Below are 12500 nucleotides of genomic sequence, written 5' to 3' on the forward strand. Positions count from 1 at the left end.
ACACACACACACACACACACACACACACACACACACACACACACAAGTAAACATGCATGTAAATAAACAAATGCTCAAACACACACACAAATACACAGATGGGCAGAAGGCGGTTGAGGCAACTTGTTACCAAACACCCCCCACACACACACACACACACACACACACACACACACACACACACACACTTCTTTCTCTCCAACACACGGTCATATAAATCTTTAACACAAGACTCGGCAACAAGAACAGTGTGTTTTTCAGACAAGCGTGCACACTCGCACACTCGGCCAGTTTGTTGCTACACAGTGACACTACATACAGACTCAGGAGCCATTTTGGATTCTACATCCTACGTACTGTGCTCTATGGGGAGGTCATTTGGGGTACTGCAGACTGAGGCTCCATCCCAAATCCCATACTACTATACTAAATAGAAGCATACTCCTTGTGTGCTTCATAGGGCACAACATCAATCCTTCTACACCTTACATAGTGCACACTAAATCTAATAGGGTGTTGAGACTTGGAGCTGAAGACTAGAGTAAGGCTAAATCCCCCCCCAAAAAGGCTCCCTACCTCCTATAAAAGTACATTACCCCTATCTAGTACAGATATTAGGGAGCAAGGAGACATCTGGGATTCCACATATTACGTACATCTCCACCTGAGTGTCATTTATTGCTTTCCAACAGTAGACTAGGGCTGAATCCCAAATGCCCCCCCCCCCCCCCTTTTCTATGCCCCCAGTTGAGTGTACTTTTGGAGTTCTGTTTGGGGTTGTAACCACAGATATGGAACATGGAGACATTTGGGAGCCTACAGTACATCTCGCCTACATCTCCAAAGAAGAATCATTTCAGTTTTCAACATTAGACTAGGCCTGGGTCCTTACTTCTTATTAAAACACACCCCTCCTAATGATTGAGCCCAGGTGTTTGAGCCATGTCCATTGCTAACAGGTGCATAAAATCTAGCACATAGCCATGCACTGCAATGCAAACTGCCCCTAGGAGCAACACCAGCACAAGAACTGTGCATCTGGAGTGATGTATGACGTCACTGATTCTACACGCTGGAAAAAAAGAAGGTATCAAAGTAGATTTTAAACCCTACTTCATGCACTTTGTGGAACAGAGAGCCGTTGGGACTCAGCTCTGGATTCTAACCACACTCTAAAGAGCAGTGACTCCCTGCTTATACCTACTTCATTATAAGCGCACGGCCCTACTCCATAATGCACATCTATAGGGAGCGATTTACATCCGTTTACTGCACTCCATATATAGACCAGGGTTCTGTCCCAAATCACACAGTCAGGGCAACAGGCCGTGTCTCCTCCCCTCGGTAATTATGGAACCCCGCGGCGTTGTACTTTAATTAAAGGTCATGTTTTTAGATAGAAATGCGGAGTAGAGAACGCGTCACGTGGTTTGCGGTCACGACTCGTCGTTTCGGTTTCGTGTTGCGGTACCTCCACCCTGCTGAGACCGAGTAGCCTATATAAATGCGCGTGAGAGAGAGATCGGTATCTGTACCTGCTCTGCCGATGTGCGCGAGAGCAGTCCCCGCGCCGCCAAACCCGCCCTGAGCTCGTTAATGTCGATCCGCCCGTCTTTATTGGTGTCGAGCTGGTCGAAGATCTCGGTCCAGAGCCGCTCGCGCTCCGGGTCCGTTTCCGGTACGGGTTCGTTCTCCAAGCACCGGGCACGCGACCACAAACACCACCAGGCACCGGACCTCCGCGGGTCGGCCATGTGCGTGCGCGTGTGTGCGCGCGCGGTGTCCCTGCACCACCGTCCGCTTCGGTTTACTTTATTAGTGGGAAAAACATCCCCGCGCTCGCGTGCACACCTTATTTAGGGGAAATAAGATTCCAGCAAAGCTGACCACGGGGCGTCTCGAAAGCCGAATTTCCGCTTCCGTAAAAAAAAAAAAAACACGGTTCAGTAACGCACGCACAGCGGTGTTAAACAGCTGGTTTCTCTCTTGCTTGCTCGCGCTCTCTCGCGCGCGCGTTCTCGACTCACCAAACCAGGAAGTGACCTAAACCAATCAAAACGCAACTTTATTTTTTCGCCCTGGACTCGCAGCGCGTGAACCGGTAAACGCGTGAATTCACCGCAGTTCCGTAAGAACAGGTGTGCGTGCGGTACATCCGGGACTTTCTTGCTGTAGCTTGTGTTTTGTACGTGTTTGCGTTCACAGCTTATTAGCGGTAAGAAAACAGCTCTGTCCCAAATCACACGGAAACTAGTGCACTCCCTGTGGTAACTATGGTAACCATTCCTTCAAGATGGCGCGCTATTTTTTACAGGTGGATTTTTCAGGTAACATGACACACGTTCAAGTCTCCAGGAACTCAGAACGGAAGTTTTGTGGCTTTTAGGATGAATATGTCAGCCTTAAGGTTACCTATAAGCTAGTGCGCTCCGAAACAGTGACGCAATCCGCGTTTAGGAGATACACATTCAAAATGTTCAGTCTCTCTATCGCCGATACGGAGTGACAATTTTGATGACGTCATTCTGCACTTCAGCTTCTCATCAGATTTTCTGTCCAATCAAACGCTCTGGAGAATCCGAAGAGTCCCGCCCACAATGTTATAAAAATCAACAGTACTGTACAGCTTGAATAGCTAAATGCTATTGGCTGTTTAAAAGGTGGGAGGAGCCACCCGATATGTCCCGTCCTGACTTCCTGTTTCAGTGGAAATTACATCGATTAATGCTGTGTGTTTCAAAGTACTTCACGGGGACTTTAATGATCTCTAAAGTGTTACATAAACACCTCTTGAACCATCAAATAAAAAGTGTATGATGTCACAAGAATGGGCGGGGCTTCAGTCAACACAGAGACCCCCTTTATAATGCTGCTGTTATCTACAACTAGAGGTTTTGCGGTAGTTCTGTGTGTCTTAGAAGCCAAAGAATCACACAGTTAAGCAAACAGCACAGATGTACAACTGGTTTATTGTAAGGTTTGTGGTCTAAATACACTATATGGCCAAAAGTATGTGCACCCCTGACCATCACAACCAGCCATATAGTGTACCTGGGTCACTGCAAAAAAAATAATAAAATAAATAAAAATCATATCTAGGCAAGTAAAAATATCTTGAATATAGCTACATTCAAATAATATTTCTGTTTATTAAATAGTTTTTACACAAATAAAATTTTATTAAGCATTTTAAGCTTAAAATGCTCTTGTCTCATTGCCAAGCATTTATTTCTAGAAAGAAACGAGTTGCCAATAGAACAAGGCCATTTAAAATCATGAAATTAGTATGTGTGTGTGTGTGTGTGTGTGTGCGTGTATATGTGTGTGTGTGTATATATATATATATATATATATATATATATATATATATATATATATATATATATATATATATATATATATATATGAGAGAGAAACAGGTTAAATCATCTATATTTGTTATATAATAATCTCGTAAGAACAGTGAGTCCTTTCTTTAAGATATCTTCCCTTGCTCAGATGATTATTATTATTATTATTTTTATTTTGCAGTGAGACTCGTTAACTCCATTAGCATAATTTTAAAACTAATTTAAAAAAAGTCAGACAACAAAAGTGTCTTGTGTCACTGAATACATTTGGATTTCGAGAAAAGCGCTGTACAGTTTCGTTTCTGGCCTAAAGTGTATCATTAATATTTCATATAGGACGTGGCATTGTCTTTTCACTATGTTTAATGTTAAATATACTTTTAATGGACTATTTTATCAGTGCGCACACACACACACACACACACACACACACATACACACCACCTGTCGCATCTGTCATCTCTTTAATTAGTTATACAGTATATAAAGTGACAGTGTCTCAGAGACAGAAGAACAACACACACCAACACACCAACACACACACACACACACACACACACACACACACACACACACACACACACAGTACCTGTCTCCTGTTCATAATAATCCCACATAAAATCACACACACACACACACGCACACACACATGCCCCTTTCCTGAAAGACTGCAATCACCAATCATTGTCCTGCTTAGTCCAGATCCCGGAGGAAATCATCACTAGTAATTACTTTATCGGGAGCACTGATCTGTTTGTACAGCCCTCAGGGAAACTTCCACATCCAAGTTACACACACTCACACACCTAATAGCATGTGTGTGTGTGTGTTCAGAGATGGAACATGAGATAAACAGCTGTATAAGAGACAGAGGCAGGAGCAGAGAGCCACACAGAGTGCTCAAGATCTCTTTCTGTCTAACACTCACTCTGATAGTCACTGATGTGTAAGGGGCTCTCCACCCTCCCCTCATCATGCCTGGAGAAGTGAGTACTGTATTGTGTGTGTGTGTGTGTGTGTGTGTGTATGTGTGTGTATGTGTGTGTTGTCTCTCAGTTTTCACATGAAAGTCAGTTTCAGCTCTTTCGTCTATTTTTTAAATAATTTCTGTTACTTGTAATGTTTCTAAAAGTCGTAACTGATGAAATGTTTGGCACACTTCTGGTGACTGAAGAGTTGGAAAAGAGGGAGCGATGTGGAACATTGTGGAGCAGTTTCTTTTTTTTTGGCTGCTATTCAGAAATGAAATAAAACAGGTGTTGTTAATGGTCAACGTATTAAGAGTGATTATTTTATCCGAGGCCGTAAAACCGTGCATTTTTAAATACAGTGAAGGTTGTTTTTGATATATTAACATTAATCCTCTCGTTGACAGTGTGACTTTTTCATAATAGTTGATTAAATACATGACAAAAGAAGAACACGTATACAGGATTACAGAAACCAGTCAGAAACCAGGCTGGGCTCCGAGCGTGATTCATTTTCAACATTATAAATTCATTTCATACAAGCTTAGGGAAAAAAGGGTTAACTCTTGCACTCTACAGGTTCTTCAGTTTGTCTCTAACGATTTTCAATTATCCTATAACATAGTTTATATTAAGATTTATTTATTTAATTTTTTTTGGAGTTTTAAGGACTTGTTAAGGCATTATTGTGTTGTTTTTGTGTGTCTTTTAGGGCAAAGGAGATGAAGGTGAAGCTAACACACCTGGCTGAGAAATCAAACAAACACAGGTAACACACACACACACACACACACACACACACACACACACACACACACACACTGCAATAGCCAAGTTACCATCATCTATCAGATCTGATCTGTTTCCACTGTAATCCTCTTTCTTTCTCTTTCTCTCTTAGAGCCCATGAGGAAAAAACTCCTCTTGATCTCGAGTCTCTGCTCCACAGCAAGGGTAAGAATCTTCTCTACACTTTTGTAATTTTTACTTTTACACACACACACACACACACACACACACACACACACACACACACACACACACACACCGAGTGATATAAACACCTTTCATCAACCCAAACACATCACATGAATTCCTGTGTGAGACCATGTTGGTAAAAAAATGACAATCATGTACTTTTTACTTCCAAACACTTTTTACTTAAATTTATTTATTTATTTATTTATTTTGAGTAGACAGTTATCACTGAAGTCCTCAATTTGACGAGCAACATGTTGACACCGTATGTTCTCTGTCCTTGTCCCACCCTTGCTCTCTCAGCGGGTGTGCAGGCGTTCCACCGGTTCCTGGGCTCGGAGTTCAGTGAGGAGAACCTGGCCTTCTGGCTTGCCTGTAATGAATACAAGACCATGCCTGAGACCAAACTGTCGTCTAAAGCCCAGAGCATCTACACTCAGTTCATCAACCCTGACGCCCCACAGGAGGTACAGAGAGAGCAATTAGCGCTGACCCCAATCAAAACATAGCTCCACCTCTTTTCCTTGTACGACAACTCAGAGTTTCAATAAAGTGGGCAGGATCTTTGTTGGAAAGGAGGAGGATGGTCAATGTTTTAATGTAATTCATTTTACAAACAGCAGGGGGCTCTAAATCTTACCTACAGCCCCTTTAAAGATCTGCAGGAGTTGTTTAACCTGTGCTGATGTTTGCAGGTGAATCTGGACAGTGAGACGCGCGAGGCGCTGATGGACAGGATGAACACGCCGGCTGCCGACATGTTCGCCGAAGCTCAGCAGCGCATCTTTACCCTGATGGCCAAAGACTCGTTCCCTCGCTTCCTGCGCTCGCCTTACTGCCAGCACCCAGTCAGAGGGGCGTGAGCTGTGACATCACACTCTCCCCGGGGGTTCTGGCATGTCCACGCGCTGCCGCGATTTAAAAAGAAGCTAGCAGTAATAAAAGTGTGTTAACGTAGACGTTAGTTTACTTTAGTTATGTCTCAAATTGTGCACTTTTTAATTAATAAGTGAATGATGCACAAAAAATACTGAAATTTCTGAAATCAGGTTTTAGGAGACACTTTTTGCATCCCACTATGTCACGTGGAAGGGCCGAGGACGTCAGAATAAACTATGTCGCTACAGATTTGGTCAATTAAGAGCGGCCATTTTGAGTTGTAAAATACAAAGTATTAGTGTACAAAAATACTATTAATTCAGTAGTGTGCAGAGCACAGGTATTTAGTACATGGTGTGTGATTTGAGACATAGCCGTGCCGTAGCAGTTAGCATAGCATGATCGCATGCATGTGTTTCACTACTGAGTGTAGCTGTAAGCTCTGTGTGTGTCACCATGTTTAGCATAAAAAGTCATCGAATTTAGCAAATGCTGACGAGAAATAAATATAACTGGGAAACTGAGATTATCGTGTGGACTTGTTTTATGGATTCATATATATATATATGACATGACAGGCCAGCATGCACACACCTTCACACCCTGGGGGCAATTTATCTTAGCTAAATCCACCTGGGCATGTTATTGGAAGGTGGAAGGAAACCGGAGAACAGAGAGGAAACCCGCGCAGACACGGGGAGAACACGTGTAACTCCATACAGACGGGAACCTGAGCTCAGGATCGAACCTGTACACCTGGAGGTGCGAGACAGCAGGGCTACATGTCCAAATATCCTATTTATGCAATTTATATGATATCATATTATATGTTAATTATGAATTATTTATAATGGATTAAAGTGAAATGTTGTACTGTGGTACTTTCTGAGGTAATTAAGGAAGCTAAATCCGTGACTGCTTTCTAAAGAGGTTAATGTTGAGATTGTGGGCCAAAATCTGCAGTATAAAGTAGGAAAAATGGGCGATTTCTTCACGTTTATAGAGATTTTAACACATTTTGTACCCTTTAAACTGTTCACGAAACAGTCCAAAGTGTAAGATTTGACATCGGTTTATGTTTTCCGCGTTGAATGACGCACTTCCGTGTATTTTCGGCTACATCCACACTAATACTAGAGTACTACACAGTAGGTAGTGCGCTGCCCGTGGTAACCCGTAGCAACGCTCGATTTGTCCATACTACGTAGTAAAGTAGTACGCAGGCTTCATCCTTAGCATAGCGGAGTAGCGATGGCGCAGGGGAAACAGAAATTTAAAGCGCAGCGACCCGGCGGTGCGAAAAAACAACTAAACAAACCGAAAGGACCAAAGAAAGGAGGTAAGGAGATTTTCTGACCGGTGACAGCGTTAATTAAATACCCAATAAGGGTTAAAAAATAAAAAGTTTCTGCTAAGCTAACTAGGCCGCCATTTTGAAGCGCGTGCTAGTAATGTTGTATTGCAGGTTACTGTTTGTTTCAAATGTGTTTGTTTTACTTATATTAATAATTATATAATAACAATCACAAATGATGATATAAACAAATAAATAAGTCTTGTATAGCTTTATTGTTTTAAATTTATATTAAGGTATTATAAAATGGTATTATAAAAAGTATTAAATGGTAGTATTATTATTATTGTTGCTGTTGTTATATTTGTTTAGCTGTTTAAAAAAAAATCAATATCCATCCAGAAAGTTTTGGCATGTATAAAATCGTAGAAAAGGTGAGCAACGGATTCAAAGCTAAATTTACAAAATACACAATTGATATCAGCAGCCAGCTTTAAATCTTCCCAGAACCTCACATGATGTTGGGAGGGTTTTTAATACAGGTGGTGATGATGATGATGATGATGATGACTGGCAGCGTGAATTAACAGCTCAAAACACCTTTACTACCAATCTTATAAGTGATGTTATTTACAACCTCAATTCCAAAAAAGTTGGGACGCTGTGTGAAATGTAAATAAAAACAGAATGCAATGATTTGCAAGTCTCATGAACCCGTACATTATTCACAGTAGAGCCTAGAAAACATTTAAACTGAGGAAACGTACCGTTTTAAGGAAAAGAATAAGGTCATTTTGAGTTTGCCGGCAAACACGTCTCAAAACAGTTGGGACAGGGGCAACAAAAGGCTGGAAAAGTAAGCGTGCCAACTTTTTTGGAATTGGGGCTGTATAAATGTGTTAAAACAGGTGTGTGGCCTCATTTGTGATAAATATTAAACTCGCTGAAATCTTCATGTCTCTCTGTGTGTGTGTGTGTGTGTGTGTGTTTTGTTTCTGCAGGTCGGATCATCGCCCCGAAAAAAGCAGCAATAGTTCAACAACATAAACTAAAAAAGGCAAGTTTCTGAGCCACTCGTTCACACGCTGATGTTAGAGGAGGAAAAATAAAAACACAGGCTGAGAGTGTAGACCAGGGGTTCACATACTTTTGCAGCCGCTGACCCACCTGTATGATCATGGTACAAATTTATTTTAAGATCAAATATTGTAATATTAGTTAAATACAAGGTGTAGATAAGCGTATTTTACCTACTGGAGATATTTAAGCATTTAAACTGTAGCCACAAAGTATTTTGATGTGAAGAATGAACATGGGACAGAATGAGAGAGAGCAAAAGAAAAAGTGCACAATAAAGAACAGTGAGTGAGGGAGAACAGTGTGTGTGTTAAAGCCATAGTTTTCACTAAAAGAAACTTGAAATGTAGTTTGAACAGAATCTGTGTTCAGCTAAATTGTGGTTCAGCTAAAAGTGGTAAAATAAAAATAAGTAAGCAGCGATCTGCGGGGTCCAAGCACCCTTCGACAAATAAGTGTTAGATGAACAAATATAACAAGTATGAAGAAAAACCATTCCTCTGATTGTTATAATTCTGATATGGTGAGAAGGAATAGATTCCATCAGCGAGTTTGTACATGCTATTGATATAAATGAACTCATTAGGATGCTAGAAAAGACTTGTACAAGTTCCAGTACTTGTATTGAGTTTGCTGCCTGAGTAAAAACTACGTAAATGCATATGTAACTGTGTATACGTTGTGCTGTCTGCATTAGGGTCTGGAGGTGGCCATCAGAAACAAGATTGAACATGAGGTGACTCAGAAAGCCAGCACCTCCTTACACAAGAGACTGAGTGTACTGAAGACCCCTCAGAGAAAAGGAGGAGCGGCAGGAAACACCAAAACCACAACCGCCACCACTGCTGCACCCTCCAAATAACAAATAAAACATCAGGCATGACAGCCTGCTTCTGTGTGTCATTCAGTTTAGGACCACTAGGTGGTGACAGAGCCTACATCACGACTAGGCCATGGTTCGAAAAGGAAAATCCACGAACTGAAGAAGGCAGTCGCACATCTATAAGTGTAGAAGGCAGCTCTTAGGCAGCGTGTATCAGATTTTACAGCGTGTGTTGTTATTATTAGATTGACACGTGCTGATCACAATATTCACAACACCGTTATCATGGACCCTTACAAACAAAGTCGCGGTTATTCGAAATGGGTTCACAGGACTGTATACATCATCAGGTGTGTGAGGAATTCTCAGGAATGATAAAACGTCCTCAGTTTGCACTGTGTAGTTTGTTTTAGGATAAACTTTAACTGGAAAATCTTCCCTTTGCTGTCAGTTCATATGGAATATTAAAATAAAAACTCAATTCAATCTGCCAAGACAAGTTGTCTAACAAATAGATAATGGAAGCATCCAGAACTTCAATTAAAAAAAGATGGACAATAATCATTTACAGTTTGGATTTATTTAAAGTCACTTTCCCATTTAAAATAATAAAAAAAAATCATCATCAAGCATGCCATCAGATTTCTCCTTAGTCTTACTTTCTCACTTACACACACACACACACACACACACACACAAGGCTGTAAGTCGGTCAGAAGTGAAGTAGTCATTGATAGTTAATCAAAAGTAGGCACTTTTGACCAAGACAGTGCTGTGGAACCCGGGCGAGCGGTGCTCTCACACTCGGTACTGTTTCTCTCACCGCTATGACCATCAGAGGTTAAAAAATACACATCTGTGTTCAGATATACTAAAAACATCTCTCCCGCAAGGTCCCGGTAATGCCCAGTCCATGTTTATTATTGTTTTGTTTGTTTTCCTCCCCCAGAGGCTGATAATCCTCATATTTGCATAAAATGTGCACAAAATATAATATGAATGCAATGAATACGTCATTAGGTGCTAACAAGATGCTTCTCTGAGAGAAAAATCCGATGGATAAAATATGGCTGTTATACAATTCGGAGCCACTTCACCAAGATGCGATGCAATACAATCGGGATAGTACGCAAATTTACTGACTTGAAGACTGTCAGGCCGTGCCCGCTTCACTGGGACTGACGCAGAGGCCACGCCTTCCTCCTGATCATAAAGTACCGAGCAGCACTGGTCGCTGCAGCTGGGCGTCGAGTTCCCGCAGAGCAGTGTTTTAAAGACGGGCATACTGTAGAGGTGGAGATGGAACTATCGATTAGAAACCATTTGGCTCTTTCATTACGGCAATAAACTGTTCCCATCGGAGGACAGCTTGTGAGGCAGGCACTTGTGCATGCTTAAGATAGAGCTGCCTCGTTCAGTTCGTAATACGTGTTACGGGAATTTTTAGGCGTACAAATTAGCAACAAGAAGCGCTCGACTCTGTAGACATCCCTGTGCATGCAGGTGGCATCAAATACTAGTTTTTGGTCAAATTTGAGATCATCACACTTAATCTGTACACGGGATTATGAATATTTCAACAAGCGTAAAGGAGCAGCCTCGCTGTAGGCCTCTAACAAAACATACGCCCTCGGGGAAGCCGACAGACGAGCCGATCAGGTGCATGATGGTGAATATACGACGGCACGAGCTGTAAAAACGTGTCGGCGATACAAGGACCTCTGACGCAGCTGCCTCGACGATGGAATAATAATAATAATAAAACGTATTAAGGTGTAATGTGACCTCCGGAGTGACGGGAGGAGAATCCGGGCCAGTGTGTAAAAATACCGGAAGGGTAGAGAGTTTTTAATGTTTCGAAAATCCTTCCTTAATTAACATTCTCACTTCCATCATTCTCCCTCTCCCTCCGTCTCTCTCTCATCCACGATCATGAGGTTGTAAAGATTAAATCAAAGAAGAAGAAAACCACATCATCTAATAAAATCAGACCAGAAGAAAATAAATTATCCAAATTTACATTTCAAACCCACTGGTGCATATATAAACATCAAAACAAAAACCATAATTTATTCGCAGTTTCATTTCATAATCAATGATCGTTTGAAAGGATTGCACACGAGTGTAGAGCTGCGCTGCATCGACAGCACACGACGAGGCACTGAGCTTTAAACCCAACAGAAGAAGAAAGTTCCCGCCCACAGTGGATCCCTTAGCTTATCCTGATTGGTCACTTGGAAGTGAAAGTATGACGCTTTAATGCTCCGGATCGTTCCAGAAAAATAATAATAATAAAAAGGCGTCACAGCAGTTCTGGACGAGGAGGTTTAAAAAAAAAAAAAAAAAAAAAAAAAAAAAGTGTTCATGGAGAGGTCTTGTATACAGTGTTCACTTCCTGTGTGACCTGTGACCTCATGTCCTCATGTCCTCCAGGAAGAGAGGAGGGGGCGGGGCAGGAGGAGACGGAAAGACCCGGTCGGCCGGGCCTGGCTGACCGTCATCACCTCTTCTGCTCCCAGATCTCGGGCATGTTTAAGTCCAAACGCTCGAGAGAGCGCAGAGCCTGAACGTTCTCCGTGTAGAAGGCCACGTCCACCACCACCAACCTGCAGGGACGGAGCACACGTTACAAACAAACAAACAAACAAACAAACAAACAAACAAACACGCAACCAGGTTCCGTGATGCATGATAACGAGTGAAAACTAAGCCTGTGTGTTGGAAGTGGTTCTAACCCGTGCTGTGGTCCGCCATCGTTCACCACCCCGAGCCGAGCCAGCTGCCTCTTCAGGTGAAGCTTAAAACTTGCGTTGATCCTCAGAAACAGCATCTACACACACACACACACACACACACACACACACACACACACACACACACACAAAACCATCAAGAGGGTAAAGGCTTCATTACGTGTGAGACATTCGAGTATCTCTAGAAATACACAAATAAGATGAGACGTGTGAAGGCCGTCTGGGTCTTTGTTTCTTACCTGAATCTGTTCTTCAGGGAGGAGCTCGTGGATGGCCTCGTGCATTTTGGCCATTTGCTTACACAAGTTACGGAAACACAGTGACGGCATCGGGGCCTTTACTTCATACTGCAGCGAGAGAGAGAGAGAGAGAGAGAGA

At 42.1% G+C, this 12500-nt stretch overlaps 4 protein-coding genes across 6 annotated transcripts in view; 2 read left to right on the forward strand and 2 right to left on the reverse strand.

Annotated features, from left to right (window-relative positions):
• Window positions 1-2187, reverse strand: part of slc25a23a (solute carrier family 25 member 23a) — a 10999-nt gene extending 8812 nt beyond the window's left edge. For both annotated transcript variants that reach the window (XM_053676262.1, XM_053676261.1), the window contains exon 1: window positions 1536-2187. In XM_053676262.1, coding sequence (XP_053532237.1) covers window positions 1536-1754 — 219 coding nt within the window. In that variant the 5' untranslated portion in view covers window positions 1755-2187. The remainder of the gene's footprint in view (window positions 1-1535) is intronic.
• si:ch211-196h16.12 (regulator of G-protein signaling 4) lies at window positions 1000-6699 on the forward strand. 2 transcript variants are annotated; one of them, XM_053676263.1, is made up of 5 exons: window positions 1000-1087; window positions 5031-5087; window positions 5220-5272; window positions 5600-5763; window positions 5992-6699. In XM_053676263.1, the coding sequence occupies exons 1-5, from the start codon at window positions 1047-1049 to the stop codon at window positions 6157-6159; spliced, it is 483 nt and encodes a 160-aa protein (XP_053532238.1). In that variant the 5' UTR covers window positions 1000-1046; the 3' UTR covers window positions 6160-6699. The 2 variants fall into 2 exon arrangements, with proteins under 2 accessions (XP_053532238.1, XP_017312610.1); XM_017457121.3 differs by lacking the exon at window positions 1000-1087 and adding an exon at window positions 4194-4336.
• Window positions 6700-7318: 619 nt separating this feature from the next.
• On the forward strand, window positions 7319-9431 carry c26h19orf53 (chromosome 26 C19orf53 homolog). The gene is made up of 3 exons (XM_017457129.2): window positions 7319-7514; window positions 8471-8526; window positions 9244-9431. Exons 1-3 carry the CDS (start codon window positions 7427-7429, stop codon window positions 9406-9408), a joined length of 309 nt encoding a protein of 102 aa, XP_017312618.1. The 5' UTR covers window positions 7319-7426; the 3' UTR covers window positions 9409-9431.
• A 499-nt stretch (window positions 9432-9930) lies between these two features.
• vps54 (VPS54 subunit of GARP complex) overlaps window positions 9931-12500 on the reverse strand; it is a 17043-nt gene continuing 14473 nt past the window's right edge. Inside the window, exons 21-23 of the mRNA XM_017457041.3 lie at window positions 12362-12469; window positions 12105-12199; window positions 9931-11975 (exon numbers count right to left, since the gene is read on the reverse strand). Of these exons, the coding sequence (XP_017312530.1) occupies window positions 11870-11975; window positions 12105-12199; window positions 12362-12469 (309 nt within the window). The 3' untranslated portion in view covers window positions 9931-11869. The remainder of the gene's footprint in view (window positions 11976-12104; window positions 12200-12361; window positions 12470-12500) is intronic.

The sequence above is a fragment of the Ictalurus punctatus genome, chromosome 26 (genome assembly GCF_001660625.3).
Source record: "Ictalurus punctatus breed USDA103 chromosome 26, Coco_2.0, whole genome shotgun sequence".
NCBI classification, from domain to species: Eukaryota; Metazoa; Chordata; class Actinopteri; order Siluriformes; family Ictaluridae; genus Ictalurus; species Ictalurus punctatus.